Source organism: Macrotis lagotis, chromosome 1, assembly GCF_037893015.1.
Source record: "Macrotis lagotis isolate mMagLag1 chromosome 1, bilby.v1.9.chrom.fasta, whole genome shotgun sequence".
NCBI classification, from domain to species: Eukaryota; Metazoa; Chordata; class Mammalia; order Peramelemorphia; family Peramelidae; genus Macrotis; species Macrotis lagotis.
In genome coordinates this window covers 581,931,310-581,948,298 of record NC_133658.1, presented here as the reverse complement: position 1 = coordinate 581,948,298, position 16,989 = coordinate 581,931,310, and the positions used below count along the sequence as shown (strand labels likewise).

At 38.8% G+C, this 16,989-nt stretch overlaps 1 protein-coding gene across 6 annotated transcripts in view; it reads left to right on the top strand.

Moving 5' to 3' along the window:
* The first annotated feature begins 2,705 nt into the window (after nt 1–2,705).
* The window catches only part of LRCH3 (leucine rich repeats and calponin homology domain containing 3), a 150,085-nt gene continuing 135,801 nt past the window's right edge, over nt 2,706–16,989 (top strand). For 3 of the 6 annotated variants that reach the window (XM_074214729.1, XM_074214730.1, XM_074214728.1), the window contains exon 1: nt 2,707–2,980. In XM_074214729.1, the coding sequence (XP_074070830.1) occupies nt 2,725–2,980 (256 nt within the window). In that variant the 5' untranslated portion in view covers nt 2,707–2,724. Of the gene's footprint in view, nt 2,981–16,989 lie in introns of all 6 variants that reach the window. The other 3 variants (XM_074214727.1, XM_074214726.1, XM_074214731.1) reach the window with 2 other exon arrangements.

Here is a 16,989-nt window from a genome sequence, read left to right as displayed (position 1 = left end):
TTATAAACTTAGAAGAAAATAACTTTCAAATATTGTACTCTCCTTTGGTGTAAATATAAGGGTTGATTATTAGGCTTCCTAGTAAAGAGAATGGAATTAATTAGGATCTTAGTTTCTTGACTTTTGGTTAAACCAACAAGGTGATCATGTTTCCTGTTGCAGTGGATGGATGAAAACAATGTTGATCAAAAGCCCCCCACCCCCACCCCCTTATTGCTTACTGAAATTGGATGGCTTAAATTCTATGTATCTAGGAACAAATAGAAAAATTCACAGCAACAATTCCAACTGTAAATTATTCTTTAATTTTTTTCTTGTTCCTGTTTCCAAGACAGAACAGCATTTAGAAAAGATGCAGAACTTTGTAGAATTGAACAGTTACAATTTGTGACATTTTCAACCTAATTCATGAAGCTATTACATAAATCTCTTTCATTGTCTTTCATTAAATCTTTAGTGCACTTATGAAAGAGGAATCTGGCCTTTTGTTTCATTGAGTCCCCCTACCCCACCCATTCCCAGAAGATGACTACCATCTCTCTTCCATGTGTATTCTAGCCGCACCTTGACTTTCTTGAAGTTGAGATTTACTCCATCGAACAGTAGGTGGCGTTAAATGGTCAAAACATTACCCTGTAAAATGGGTAGTGAGGGCTGTATGAGTGAAACTGGAGGCATCATTTCCCTTGAATGATTTCATTTTTGGCCTAGCTCGCCCTGCTGTTACTCGCTGCACTCCAAACAGGGCCCTGAACTCTTTATCTCCCGTGTTCAGTTGTAAAGAGCTCCAAATTCAAAAATCTAGACTTATTTGTTCAGTTGTAAGAGTTCCAAATACAAAATCTAGACTTGTTCAGTTGTAAGAGTTCCAAACCCAAAATCTAGACTTATTTGTTCAGTTATGAGTTCCAAATCCAAAATCTAGATTTATTTGTTCAGTTGTAAGAGTTCCAAACCCAAAATCTAGACTTATTTGTTCAGTTGTAAGAGTTCCAAACCCAAAATCTAGACTTATTTGTTCAGTTGTAAGAGTTCCAAACCCAAAATCTAGACTTATTTGTTCAATTGAAGAGTTCCAAACCCAAAATCTAGACTTATTTGTTCAGTTCTAAGAGCTCCAAATCCAAAATCTAGACTTATTTGGATTTGAATAAGCAATAGAGTCAAGTATTAATCAACTCCCTATATGTGAGGGACTATGTAAGGAAGGTCTAATACAATACAAAATAGAGATTGGGGAAATTGGAGGAGACCAAGGTGAGATGATTTATCTGGATGTCACATTTCTGTCTCATTAAGTAAAATCAAAACAAATCCTACTTGTGCACAATTGAGGATACGTTGATGGTAGGACTAGCGAATTTAAGATTTAAATACTTGAGCGATCTGATGGGTAAAGAGTGCTCCTGAGGAACAGGTGCCAGAATGGCTGTTTTCCCAGAGCGGGCGGGGCACAGAACCCTTTCTCCTGATCCGAAACCTGCAGCACCTCCCGCCGAGACAAACGCGCCCGGCGGCCCGGGCCCGGTTTCCGAGGTCCCTCGGGCCAGATCCTAAATACCCCGAGCCACTTGGGTCGGCCGTCCCGCAGCTCTCTCTGTCTCCGGCAGTCGGAGGGCCCGCCTACCTTCTTGGAGAGGGATTCCAAGGCTGGGACTTTCAAAGGGTCTTCCCTCCCTGCAGTTTCTTTTGAGGGATTTGCGGGAGGATCACCAAGAAATATATTTTTGGAGAAAAGGGAATTGCAGTGATTTTTGTAAGAAAAAGGCGCTTTTTCACTCCCTAAAGTCTTGAGGTGGTGAGGATGGAGGTGTTGATTCTTAACATTTTATGGTATGGAATGGGGCTGAAATTAATTTCAGGATGGATAGAGAGGAATGCTGCTATCTAAACTTAGCAGTTATAAATAAACAAAACGGGCAGGTGAACAGCAATTTTTAAACAGTATTTAAAAAAAATACGTATTTTAATTCCAGAAAATCCCTCCTTCTACGGCACCTAAGCATTTATTTTGTGATCCCATGTCGTTCAAAAGCTCCAGGTGGATTAACGGAAGGGCTCAATTTTCAAGTCTTGCCTCGGATAAGGTCCACAAATAAAGGCTTTGCTACTATCTAAAGCCCGGCGTTTCCTTTTAGCAATTACTGCAAACCCGGAGGAGTGTAGCTAAGCAATTAGCTAAGCACTGTATCAGGCGAAGATTTCCAGGCTATGGATCGGGTGCCTGGTGTATTAGTCGGGGAAAGACTCAGTGTATCGATCGGGTGCCTGGGCTGTTAGTCGGGGAAAGACTCAGTGTATCGATCGGGTGCCTGGGCTGTTAGTCGGGGAAAGACTCAGTGTATCGATCAGGGGCCCCCGGGCCAGGAGGCGGGCGGGAACCCCAGGGGATGGCCCCACAGGTGACCCCCTTACGGGAGCTGGAGAAAGCGCCATCTCGTTACTTGGTGGCTTTGGGGGGCGGTTCAGCCTCTTCCCTTCTGCCGCGCTAGGGGTCATGCCAATGAAGCCCTCACTTGCCACGTCTCGACCCGTCTCCGAATTCCGGCCCGGACAGCCCCAGGAGCTTCTCCCCAAAACACGCTGCCCGGAGCCGGGCCCTCTCGGCCGCGCAGGCGCAAAGGGCGGCCCGGCGGTGCGGGGGGGGGGGCCCTCTTCCCCTCCCACCCTGGAGCTTCCCGGCGCATGCGCCTTCTCGGCGGCCGGAGAGGAGTCGGCTGGGAAATGGCGGCCGCGGGGATAGTGGCTGTTTCTGCCGCTGCCGAAAACTCGGGGCTCGCGGCGCCCAACGGCAGTTTCTGCGGCATAAACTGCGGCCCAAGCCCCGGGACGGGTCCGGGTCCGGCCTCGTGGAGTCGTTCCCTCGACCGGGCCTTGGAAGAGGCAGCAGTAACGGGGACGCTGAGCCTGAGCGGCCGGAAACTGAGGGAGTTCCCCCGGGGAGCGGCCAACCACGACCTGACGGACACCACCCGGGCCGGTGAGCGGGGCCGGGGCCGGGCCGGGCCGGGGCAGAGCGGGGCCGGGGCCGGGCCGGGCCGAGGGCCGGGGGGAGAGCGGCCGCTGGGGGCGCGGGCGCCCGGCCCGGCCCGGCCCCTCCGCCCTCAGCCCCGGCCCGGCCCGGCCCCGCAGCCCCCAGGCCCGGGAGGGAGCGGGCAGCATCCCTCGGTGACAGGAGGGCGGCCGGCGGGGCGGGGCGGGGCGGGGCCGGGTGCCGCCCGGCCGCCGCGCCCGAGGCCTTTTATTTTGGGCCCCACCCCGTCGGGTGGCTGCGGGGCCGCGGGCGCTTCTGTCCTTTGGGGAAGACTTGGGGCCGGTCCTTGTGCGGGGCCCGACCGCGGAGAAGCAGGCGCCTGCGTGCTCAGGAAGCGGCCCGCGGCTGTCCGGGGGCTGCACCCCCAGACCGGGGCTGGGCCCGCCGCAGGTACCGGGGCTGGGCCCCCCGCAGGTACCGCGCCTCCCGCGCTTGGGCACCCGGGCCAGCCCGCGGGCCCCTGCAGACGATTAAGTTACAGTAGAAACCATTGAAAATGCAGTTAGAAGACCCAAGTCCGGGGGCCCAGATCAGAACTCGGAGACTGTGGGTACGAGTGGTGATACTGCTTGTTACAGTTTGGTTTTTTTACTGTAATTACAATGAGGTGATGGACATTTAACTTTAAGAAACGTAGCTCCATCTAGCATTCAGATCCTATATTTTTCCCCTTTCTATGATTTCTGTAATTGTTCTTATCAAGGTCTTGAGAGGCAGCATTTCCTAACTGATGGAAAGCAGATCTGAAAGCCAGAAAGACCTGGGTGCTGCTTCTGACAGCCTTAGTGGATCCATGACCCGGGGTTTCACCTGTAGGTTTCAGAGAAGGCAGTTTCCCACAGTAATAGAAGGAACTCCTTTTATCAACGGAATCACAAGCCCAGGTCCCGTTACCTATTAAGTTTTTTGGGGTTTTTTGTTTTTTAGTTTTTGCAAGGCAATGGGGTTAAAGTGGCTTGCCCAAGGCCACAAAGCTAGGTAATTATTAAGTATCTGAGGCTGGATTTGAACTCAGGTGTTCTTGACTCCAGGGCCGGTGCTGTGTGTACTGCACCACCTAGCCACCCCCACTATTAAGATATAGAATAGCTTTGATCCTGGTTCGTTCAGAGATTGATGGCTTTTACTTTTCTGAACTAATAGTACAACTAATTCCCTTAATTGCCCTTAATAATCTCTCTTAAATAGAATTAAGGAGTCCACTTAAAACAGAGTCCAAATGTTGCTAGCTTGATTTTTATTTGATAAAATTTGTATGCTGCATCATAATATCCTCAGACTTTTCAACTTTAGCATTTTGCTATACTTTTTGAAAAAAAGGAAGGGAAAGATTTGTTAGAAATTATGCATTATTTTTCCTTCTTTTAGATGTCTAAATGCAGTTTCATAGAAGCCAAATGTATATGATGATGCCAGGTTAAACACATTAGGTTTTTCTTATTTAAATATAATGTTCTCCTAGAATAGAATTTTTCAAAATTTATCCATTTGCAGGTTTAAACAAACAGAAAACTTGGCCTCTAATTTTGACTTATCATTATGAATTCCCCACACAGCTTTTGAAAAAATAAATGTGCTTTTTTTTTAAGTAAGATGTTTTTGGTCATAATATATTGAATAACATTGCTTCTTATTCAATATGGAAAAATAGTATGCAGACTTATTAATGAAGAATCTGATTGTTTGCTTATATATATTCATTTATATTCAAATAACTTACACAAGAATCTTTTGTTAGGTTTTATGTATTTTGTTTATTTGGTACAAACTCATTTTAGGTTGACATGATATACACTACCATTGATATTAGAAAAGTAAAAACAAGACTAATACAACTTAGTTTGTGTCCATGGAAATTAGAGGAAAGTTGTTTATTTTTTTTAACACCAACTCAGTTTGTTATATGTTACTCATTTGTAATTCTGAATTTTGGTGGTTTCTGTCAGTGATAAGGAATTATGCTGTGCATTTGCTTTTCCTTTTATAATTTGAGTGTCTTCCATAATATATGTAACTTTTATTTCTGCTTATATCATCCTGTATAACTTTTTTTTGGGGGGGGAGAATTGGACACTTCTTTAAGCAACAGTATGTTTACAATTTGTATTTTGAAAATGACCTATATTAAAATTTTTAATTGCTTACCCTGATAAAAAAACTGAGCAATCACCCACCATATGCCTGCTTATTGAAAGGCAGTATCTAAATCTGTAACTCATGACTACAATTTCCATATTTAGTTAACAGAAGTGACTACCTGAAGAAGTAGTGTTCATTGTCCTATTATTTCAATGTTACTTAATTGATTCTGAAGGACCATGTTACTTCTTTTATCTAATTCATTGTCCTTACTACTTTGAAGTAGTGTTTGGAGGTCCTCCTTGAAATTCTAGCAAATTTCACTTGGTGAAATGAGGCTTCAAGTACTTTGTTGGTAGGACACTGCTTAAGTAAAAGTTTTCTCTTGTAGAAGTACATTCATAATCAAGTTTAATTTATTACATTTTAAGTTTGTAAAAATGGTATTATATAGTCAGGCCCTGTTTTTGACACTTTTAGTCTAACATTAAAAAAAGCCCTTAAATCAAAGGGTTGCTATTTTTATTTATTTTTTTTTAACAATTAACTTTTATTTATTTCAATTTAAGGCAATGGGGTTAAGTGACTTGCCCAAGGTTCCACAGCTAGGTGATTATTAGGTTTCTGAACTGAGATTTGAACTGAGGCCCTCCTCACTCAAAGGCTGGTGCTCTATCCACTGCACCACCTAGCTTCCCCATGTTATTTTTTTAAAAACATTTTATAATTTCATAATGCATCTTTAGTTGGTTGTTCTGCCTCTTTTGGCACAAAAATCATATTTTCTAGAACCATATTTATTATAAACCATACCAAAATTATGCCAGTTTTTGCATAAACTATATAAAATTTGGAAGTGTTGCTTGAAGGCCAACATCAGAGTTCATTATATTGTGCAACATACATAATCTAGGAGTTTTACATTCTAGGAACTTTGATGTATGGATATAAAGCATGATTATTTACTGGAAATATTTAAAATAATCAGAAAGATAAAAATAATTAAAGTATGAAAGTTTTATTTCCAATCCTAATGTGTAAGACATAATGAGAATCACTCAACTTAAGAGATAAATGATATGATCACAACAGTGAACTAATAAAATTATTTAGATTTAAAAAATAACAGCCAAATTTATTAACCTTCAATGGTTAATTTAGATCATTTAGGGTTACATATTAGAAGACAGCATGAAATAGTGAGTAGAGTTATTGCTATTATGCTAACAAATTGTGTGACCATGACCAAAATCATTTAATGTCTGAGTTTTAGTTTCTTCTTCTGTAAAATAAGTAGATTGAACTAGACATATTCCACAAGCCTTTCCAGTTCTAAGATTACATGAGGAGACATAGGCCTTTTTTCTTAATGAAAGGAATATGTCTAAAAGTCTGGTATCCAGAAAACTTAAGGTTTTTGATAATCCAAATTTTGAAGGAAATGGGTTTTACAGATGATTCTGTAAACCACTGGAAATTTGGCACTCAACAGGATATGACTGAAAGGATTTCAGAGAAACAGTGGAGCCTAGTTGATATTAGACAAAATGATGATGCAGTATTAGATTGTCTTCCAAATTTCCCAACCCCCCTTCTTTCAATTTAAATTGAATTGGGTTTTAGTCCAAGTCCATGCTGAAAACCAAACAAGTATACTTTTGCCACCGACTTCTTGTCTAGTACTTTATAATAATTTCTTAATAAATGAATTAACTGATTAATGATTCCAATCATCTTTTCATTCAACAAGCAAGCATTTCTGAAGCCCCCTGTTGTGTGCAAGACAAAGACAAGAAGAGAACGTTTGCCTTCAAGGAGTTTATACTTTGTTGGATTAAAATGATTTACACATTTATTGGTCAGTAATGTACACATGGGTGGAAAGAGCATTAGTTGCTGGGGAAATCAGGATAAACCTCATTTAGGAGGTTGAATTTGAACTCACCTTTGAAAGAAACTAGAGATTGTAGTACAGCCCCCTCGTATTATTTATGAGACTACTATTGGTAGTAAATGACAGAGGCAAGTTTTGGACCTAAGTTCTCTGATTCCAAAATCACCACTTTATCTTCAAACTCATCCTCTTAAGGGTACTATCATCTTTCCAGGCATGCAAGTTTACAACTATAGTGTCATCTTCAACTCCTTGTTGTCATTACATTTCCAGTGAGTTGTCACACCTAAAAATTTCTTTCTCCCTAATATCTCTTACATATATTTCTTTTCCATTTTCTCAGCCATGATCTTATTTCAGGCCTTCATCATCTCTGAATTTCACTAGTATAATGGTCTTCTAATTGGTCTCCCTGTCTCCAATCTTTCCCAACTACAATCTATCCTCCACACAACTGCCAAAATGATTTTCTAAAAACATCGGTCTGACCAGGTCACTCCCTTACTCAGCCATTATTAATGACTTCCCACTATGTCTAAGTTTAAATATTACTTTCTTGGTTTAGCATTTAAGCATCTTCACAACCTGGCCCCTTCCAGTTAGCCTTCTTACACACTATTCTTCTCTTTTCCAGTCAGCCATATTGGCTTATTTGCTGTTCCTTACATTTTTGTCTTCCCTCTCCTCTGTCTATGCCATTGTACTGGTTGTCCTTCACCCTAGGAAATGCTCTCTTGACTTTTAGTGCCCTCTTCATTTCCCTGGCTCCCTTTAAGACTCAACTTTTCCTAATGGCTTTTCTCAGTTCCCACTACTGTCTTTCTCTCTAATGCTTCCCTCTATTTTATATATCTCCTATGTACCAGTTTATGTATTTGTCTCCCCCATGGGAATTCAGACTTCTTAAATAGGGAACATTGTTTTGTATTTATGTTCTGTCCCTAGCATATAGTAAGTACTTAATAAATGTATTGACTGGTTAAATGATTATGTCCAGATATATGTATATAAAATCAGGATCTTAGTCTGATATCACTGCAAAGATCTATGAGTAGATTAGGTATTGCTAATGTGAATAAATTGAGGGGAAATGCTGTTTCTAGACTGAACAATGGAACACCTACTCAACTTGCAGTAGTTAGCAAAATATTTCAATCAACCACCTGAACTAGTTGAATTACCAAAACCCAAAAGGAAGTGATTAATATAACATTGTTAACCCAGAGGGAGTTTTCTAGAGAAGTACCTAAGTATCTTTATGTTGTTTTGCTCTGTCAAACATTTTAATAACTTGAATGCATAAATGACATGTTTCTCAAGTTTGCAAATGACATGAATCTGGAAGAATTAGCTCATATATCTGACATCAGTCTTTTGACACTCCAGGGTGATGGTCCAGACTGAAAATTAATAACAATAGATGTAGTTCTACATGGTTGAGTTTTGACATTTCAATGCACAGATAAAGGTTAGTGGAAGTAAGACTGTACAACAGGTTTTTAGTGGATTACAAGCCTAATATGAATAGAAAATATAACACGATAACCAAGAAAAATCAGTGTAATAGTAGGCTGCATCAATAGAAGCTCATTGTCCATATTATGAAGTCATGTGTAAGAAGTAGTAGTCTTGTTGTATTCTGTCATAGGCATTCCATAACAATAATGAATTCAGTCTGGATCCTACATTTTTTAAATGACTTTGACAAATTGAACTACATGAAGAGGAGGGGTAGGCTTTTCAGCAGCTACATGGGGAAAGAAATGGGCTTTTGTATCAGTGTGAAAACTGGGAATCATACTATAAAAGGGTTGGTTGAAGAAACTGGGGATAGTTAGCTTGGAGAGAGCTTGAGGATAAATGGGATACATGATAGTTTTTAAGTATTTGAAGAGTTGTCACGTGGAGGACAGATTAAAATTGTTTTTCTTGACCATAAAGGGTAATATTAGATGGGAGTTATAAAGGAAGATTCTGGAGTATTCTCAGGAAGGACTTTTCAGACAGATCAGAAATTTAATGAACTGCCTCTGGAGATGCGTTCTCTCTCATTAGAAGTTTTTAAACATGGGGCGGCTAGGTGGCGCAGTGGATAGAGCATTAGCCTTGGAGTCAAGAGTACCTGAGTTCAAATGTGGCCTCAGACACTTAATAATTACCACTTAACCCCATTGCCTTGCAAAAACTAAAAAAAAAAAAAATAAAAAAAAAAAAATTGAAAAAAGAAGTTTTTAAGCATTGGACATTTTTTCCAAGTTGTACCAACTTAATTGGTGCGGTGGCTTAGCCATGCCATCATTTGCTAAATTTTGTTTTCACAATCACTGCTTTCTGTTTCCACTTCTATCTCTCTATTTCACTGATCTCCTTGCTCCCAGTTCCCCTTATATAATTACATAAATCTAGATTGAGAAGAGATATTATAGGGCATCTTATTCAATCCCTTCATTTTTACAGAAGAAGCTCAGTCCCAGAGAGATGAAATGATTTCTTTAAAGTCACTCTGGGGGCGGCTAGGTGGTGCAGTGGATAAAGCACTGGCCCTGGAGTCAGGAGTACCTGGGTTCAAATCCAGTCTCAGACACTTAATTACCTAGCTGTGTGGCCTTGGGCAAGCCACTTAACCCCATTTGCCTTGCAAAAACCTAAAAAAAAAAAAAGTCACTCTCCTTTTAGAGGTGAGCTTTAAACCTAGGTCATCAATTCTAGAGTCATCCTTCATACTACTTTCATAGTAACCTTTCTAATGCATGAGTGTGATCCCTTCATTGCCCTGCTCAAAACCGTGCACTAACTTTCTACTACCCATAGAATCAAATAGAGATTGTGTTGTCACTCAAGGTTTTTATAATCTGATTTCAACTTGTCTATCCAGGATTTTTGTACTGCTCCCCCATTTGTGTACTCTCTTCTGGTTAAACTGGATTATTAGTTACTTCCTGATTTCTTCCATTTGCCTTCTTGAGTCTGTGCATTTGTTCAAATTCCCCAATTCTCTGATTGTTAATTCTTCTCTTTGATATATAGCTCAATCAGGAGGCATTTATTATGTACCTCTTCCTATGTGCTAGGTATAGGCCATACAAAGAGAGAAGTGAAAGAGAAACTTACAATCTAGTGAAAGAGAACCAGCTCAAAAGCCTGGCCTTATCACTTTAGCTAGAAGTGATTTTAGTGATAGCTCACATTTATGTAAGGTTTCAAATCCTATAAAGTACTTTCTTCATAATTCTGATTTTTCCTTTTCTTACTATATCATGTGTCTGACCCTTCCTATGTGCTTATTTCATTTTTGTTTATAATTATTTGTGTACATATCTTATCTCCCTATTGAATTACATGAAATTGGAGGTTTTTCATCTTTTTTATTCTTATGCATAATATTCTTGCATATTATACTTAATTTTTGATATATTGAACCTGATGCTTCAAAAGTTCATCATATTTCAGAGTCAGACTCAGATTAACATATATTTTAACCTGTATCTTTCATTCCATTTTTTTTTTAGACTTTCTTTTTCAAGGCAATGGGGTTAAGTGGTTTGCCCAAGGCCACACAGCTAGGTAATGGTAATTAAAGTGTCTGAGGTCAGATTTGAACCCAGGTACTCCTGACTCCAGGACCGTTGCTCTATTCACTGCACCACCTAGCCACCCCTCATTCCATTTTCTTTTAGTTTCTCCAAGATCTTATTCTATGAATTATCCTGTCTCTTCTTTTTTTTCTTTAGTTTACTAGTTTTCTCAGCTACAAATAAACTTAGGCTTCTCTCATCCAAAAAAAAAATGCTACCCTGATCTTGCTACCCATTCTAGTTACTGTTGCATCTCCCTCTTCCTTTTCCCTAAATAAATACTTTCTACTTCAACCCTCCTTCATTTTGTCAGGAGTGGAAAGGCATCAAAAGTACACTGAGGTACATATTTTTGGAACAAAATAAGTTTATTATCAGTGAATAAATCTGGTTATAAAATGGATCCAAAGACTGCCTTAGTTAGACAAAAGACTGCAGGTAGAAGGACAGATACTTTTTTTAGTTTTGGGAAGTACAGAACAGGACTTAAAGGCTGGAAACTAGTTATTATTATTACAAGAACTCAATATTACAGATGATGAAATCAGTTTGATTGGTTTCAGAGAGGAATCAAGTAGGACAATATGACTGACTCGAAATTAGGAATGAGGGACTAGTTACAACCCCCTCCTTCCTTCCTTTGACTATAAAATGTTCATTGTTTGAGTCTACCTGCAAGGTCAGAGATGGTGGATTAGACTTCTTTGGATAGTAAAGCAGATATCCTTGAAGGATAGCTTGGTGATATATAGATACTGAACTAGATTCATTATTATCCAACTACATTTTTCAAGAACAGCAGATTTTCTTGAAGAATAGAAAAATGATTTGCTGAAGAACTATACTTCTAAACTTAACTCATTACAGCCCACCTAAATTTCTCAATTACATTCATAGACAACCATGTCTTGGTTTCTTTCAGAGCAAAATCATAGAATCAATAAAAACTTGGCACAGAATCAATTTAATTTTTTTTTCAATTTCCTATTCCCATCCTCTACTGAAATTCTCCCTGAATTGTCAGTCTATTGTGAAAAGTCTCTCCTTTGAGTTCTCAGTAGTTTTTGGCACTGATTCACCTTCACTTTTATAATGTCCCCTCTTTAACTTGTATAAAAATATCTTCAGTTTCCTGACTACTTTTTCTTTTTTATTCATTTTTCTTTCTCCTTCCCTTCATTATAGGCATTACCCAACAACTTTTCCCTGGTCTTCCTTTTCTCTTTCACATTCGCAGACTTCAATGGTCATCTTTTTGCCAGTGATTCCCAAAGTTATATATACAGCTCTAGCATTTTCCCCAAGTTTCATACTTGAATTTCTAAACACCTTTTCCCAGTAAAGCATCAAGTTCAACAAATGTAACTTTTATCTTATCCTTCCTTAAAAATTTTCTATTTCTGTTGAGAGCACCACCAACCTTTCAATCACCAAGATTCACAACTTTGGAGTCATCCTTGACTTTTCATTATCTTTCATCCCCCAGTTTTCAGTCAGGTGATAGTGGTCCTCCCTTCCCCTCATTACCTTTAACCAGGTGTGCAGCAACATTCTAATTTTATTCATGACATATAGTCTCTTTCTTCTTTAATATATCCTTTTTTTTTTTTAAGGTTTTTGCAAGGCAAATGGGGTTAAGTGGCTTGCCCAAGGCCACACAGCTAGGTAATTATTAAGTGTCTGAGACCAGATTTGAACCCAGGTACTCCTGACTCCAGGGCCAGTGCTTTATCCACTACGCCACCTAGCCGCCCCTTAATATATCCTTTTAAGAATTTTAAAAGTCTTCTAAATCATAAATCTCACTATATTAATTTCCATGCTCAGGAACTAGTAGTGGATTCTTCGTATTACTCCGAAGATAATGTAACCTTCTCAACTTGGTATTTAGTGCTCTTCACATCCTCTATTTCCTGGCTTATTGTATATTATTACCTTTTATAAACTGTATGTTCTCTCCAACTGGCCTATTTACTTTTCTCTGTGCTCAGCATCTCTACCATTAACTAGTCATGTGACAAGTCACTTAACCTGTGATTCTCAGAGAAGCTGTTATTCTAAACCATTTTTGTGTTATGTGATCCATTTGACAGTCTGGTGAAGTTGCTTCTCAGTGCTTTTAAATGTATAAAAGTGAAATATATAGAATTATAAAGGAAGTCAACTATATTAAAATATAGTTATCAAAATAATATCTTTTAAGTTGATGGAGACCAGCTTAACAACCCTGATTTTAGAAGACCTTCCTTACCTAGGTTGTATGAAAATAATATGAAAAAAGGGTGGGTAATGATTTATTATGAACCCTAAAGCCTATATAAATATATACTGGTAAATGCCAAAAAACATTTATAGTGGCCTGCATTTGTTTAAGTGCTTTATCCTATTTGATCTTGATATTGCTCTTTGAAATAAGCCATAATATAAATAGTCTTCTTCCTCTAAATGATAAAACTGTAAACCTACCCCCATCTTTCCAACTCCCATATCTGTCCTTTTTTATTACACCCCAACAGTACCTTGCAAATTGCATGTATTTGTACCCTGTACCCAAAAGATCATTATTTAAATTATGCTTAGAAATTGAGACTTTGATATTTAATAATAATAACTCACATTTAAATAGCATTTTTAAGATTTACAAATTGCTTTCCTCATAACAGATCTAAGATATAAGTATTATCATCTTAGTTTATAATTTTTATTTATTTCTTACATTTTTCCCTCCAGCTACATGCAAAAACAAGTTTTAGCATTTACTTCCAAAACCTTGAATTCCAAATTCTCTCCCTTCCTCCTACCCCACTCTCCCTCATTAAGAAAGCAAATTATTTGGTGTAGGTTAAAAATGTGTAGCCATGAAAAACATTATTACAATAGTCATGTTGTAAAAGAGGGCAACTAGTTGGTACAGTGGAGAAAGCACTGACCCTGGAGTCAAGAGGACTTGTGTTCAAATGTGACCTCAGACACTTAATTAGCTATATGACCTGGGGCAAATTATTTAGCTCCATGGCAAAAAAAAAAAAGTAAACATAACCCCTCCCCCCCAAAAAAAAGAAGCCTTAAGAAAAATAAAGTGTTCAGACACCATCAGATCTGTCTTTGGGATAGATAGCATTCTTTATCATAAGTCCTTCAGAGTTCTCTTGGGTCACAACATTGCTAAGGAAAGGTAGGTCATACACAACTGATCATCCTGCAATATGCTGTTATTTTGTATAAGGTACATTTCCCATTATATCTGCTCGTGTAAGATTTTTACTGAGAACATCCTGTTCATCATTTCCCAAAAAAGAACAGCATTTCATCTCAAATACCACCATTTGTGTAGCCATTTCCCAACTGCTGGGCATCTCCTCAGTCTCCAGAAACTCCCTGCCACCAGAAGAGAGCTGCTATAAATATCACTATACATATAGATTTTTTCCTAAAGTGTTTCATTTCTTCTGGAATATAGACCTACCAGTGGCACTACTAGGCCAGAGGGTACACACAGTTTTATGGCTCTTTGGACATAGTTCCAAATTGCTCTACAGAATTGTTTAATCCTTTCACAACTCCTTCAACAGTATATTAGTGACTCAATTTCCCTACATCCCTTCCAACATTTGTCACTTTTTCCTTCTGTCCTATTAGCCAATCCAATAGGTATAAGATAGTACCTCAGAATTGTTCAAACTCTCATTTCTCCTATAAATAGGTAGGACATTTTAATATATATGTATATATATCTACATATATATTTAAATAGATTGCATTGATAACCTCATCTGAAAACTGTTCATATTTCTTGATCATCCATCAGTTGGGTAATGACTCTTATTTTTTATAAATTGGACCCAGTTCTCTGTATTTGAGAAATGAGGCATTATCAGAGAAGCTTGTTTCATTATTTTTTTCCCCACAGCTGCCAATGCTAGCTGTATTTCCCTCCATCTATTCCCTCCCAAGCCCCATTTGTTCTTTTTTCTCTTCCTTTCACCTTGCCCCTCCTCAAAAGTGTGTTGCATCTGACTACCCTCTCCTATGATCATCCTTCTGTTCTATCACCTATACCCCTCCCCTTGCTCCCCCTTCCCTTTTTTCCATACCTTTCCTCTCTGGTAAAATATATTTCCATACCCAATTGAGCATGTATGTCATTCCCCTCTCTGAGCCAATTCCAGTGAAAGTAAGGTTCACTCACTCCTCAACTTCTTCCTCTTCCATTCATTGCAAAAGCTTTTTCTTGTCTCATGTGAAATAACTTACCCCTTCCACCTCCTTTCCCTTTTTCCCAGTATATTCCTTTCTCCTCCATTAACTCCATCTTTTTAATTCATTTTATCTTCAAATTCAACTCCTTCCTCTACCTTGTCTATATGTGCTTCTTTTAGTAAACGAGAAGGTTCATATGCATTTTCAGTGTCATCTTCCCATGCAGAAATTCAAGCAGTTCAGCATCATTATGCCCTTCCTGTCCACCTGTCTCTACTCCACCTGATTCCTGTACTCTCTGTTCAACTCTTGTTATTTCTTCAGGAAAGTCTCCTGTTTCATTGAATCTTCATCTTTTCCCCCAAAAGAGAATGTTCCATTTTGCAGGGTAGTTGATTCTTTCTTTCTTTCTTTCTTTCTTTCTTTCTTTCTTTCTTTCTTTCTTTCTTTCTTTCTTTCTTTCTTTTTTATTTTAGGCAATGGGGTGCCAAAGGTCATACAGCTAGGCAATTATTAAGTTTCTGTGACCACATTTGAACTCAGGTACTCCTGACTCCAGAACTGGTGCTCTATCCACTGTACCACCTAGCTCCCTGCTGGGTAGTTGATTCTTGGTTATAATCCTAGCTATTTTGCCTTCTGGAATATCATATTCTAAGCCCTATAAGCCCTTAAAGTAGGAACTGCTAAATCTTGTGTTTTCCTGACTGTAACACCATGATATTTGAATTGTGTCTTTTGGCTGTTTGTAATATTTTCTCGACTTGGGAGTTCTGAAATTTGCCTATAATATGCCTGGCAATTTTTCTTTTTGGATCTCTTTCATGGGGTAATTAGTGGATTCTTTTAGTTTCTATGTTATCCTCTGCTTCTAGGATATCAGGGCTGTTTTCCTGGAGGATTTATTGAAAAATGAAATCTTGGCTATTTCTTTCATCATGACTTTCAGGTAGTCCAGTAATTTTTAAATCATTTCTTCTGGATCTGTTTTCCAGGTCAGTTGTTTTTTTCAGTGAAATATTTCACATTTACTTCTAGTTTTTTATTCTTTTGGTTTTCTTTTATTGTTTCTTGATTTCTCACAAAGTCATCAGCTTTCATTTTTCAACATTTGAAGGAATTATTTTCTTCAGAGAGCTTTTATATCTGCTTTTCCATCTGGCCAGTTGTGCTCTTTAAGACATTCTTCTCCTCATTGTTTTTTTTTTTCCTTAAGGTTTGTTTTTTTGGCGAGGCAAATGGGGTTAAGTGACTTGCCCAAGGTCACACAGCTAAGGTGTCTGAGACCTGATTTGAATCCAGGTACTCCTGACTCCAGGGCCGGTGCTTTATCCTCCTCATTGGTTTTTTTGAACTGCTTTTTCCATTCAACCTGAACTGGTTTTTAAGATGTTATTTTCTTCAGTATTTTTTTGTATCTCCTTCACCAAGCTGCTCACTGGGTTTTCATGATTTTCCTGCATCACTCTCATTTCTTTTCCCAATTTTTCCTCTTCCTCTCTTTCTTGATTTTCAACATCTTTTTTGAACTGTTTCATAGCCAGAGACCAATTCATATTTTTCTTGGAGGCTTTGGATGCAGAAACTTTAATTTTGTTATTTTCTTTTTTTGTTTCCATGTTGTACATTGATACAAATTGAGTGTGATGAGAGAGAAATCACATCCTTAAGGAAGAAACAAAAAAAGTATAAGAGATAACTAGATCAGACAATAAGATATCTTTTTTTTTTTTTCTAAATTAAAGGGAATAGTCCTTGAAATTTGTTCAAACTCCATGGCTCTTTATCTGGATACAGATAGCACTCTCCTTTGCAGACAGCCCAAAATTGTCCCTGGTTGTTGCGCTGATGGAATGAGCGAGTCCTTCAGGGTTGATCATCGCTCCCATGTTGCTGTTAGGGTGTACAGTGTTTTTTCTGGTTCTGCTCATTTCACTCAGCATCATTTCATGCAAATCCCTCCAGGCTTCCCTGAATTCCCATCCCTCCTTGTTTCTGATAGAACAATGGTGTTCCATGACATACATATACCACAGTTTGCTAAGCCATTCCCCAACTGAAGGACATTTATTTGATTTCCAGTTCTTTGCCACCACAAACAGGGCTGCTATAAATATTTTTGTACAAGTGATGTTTTTACCCTTTTTCATCATCTCTTCAGGGTATATACCCAGTAGTGGTATTGCTCAATCAAAGGGTATGCACAT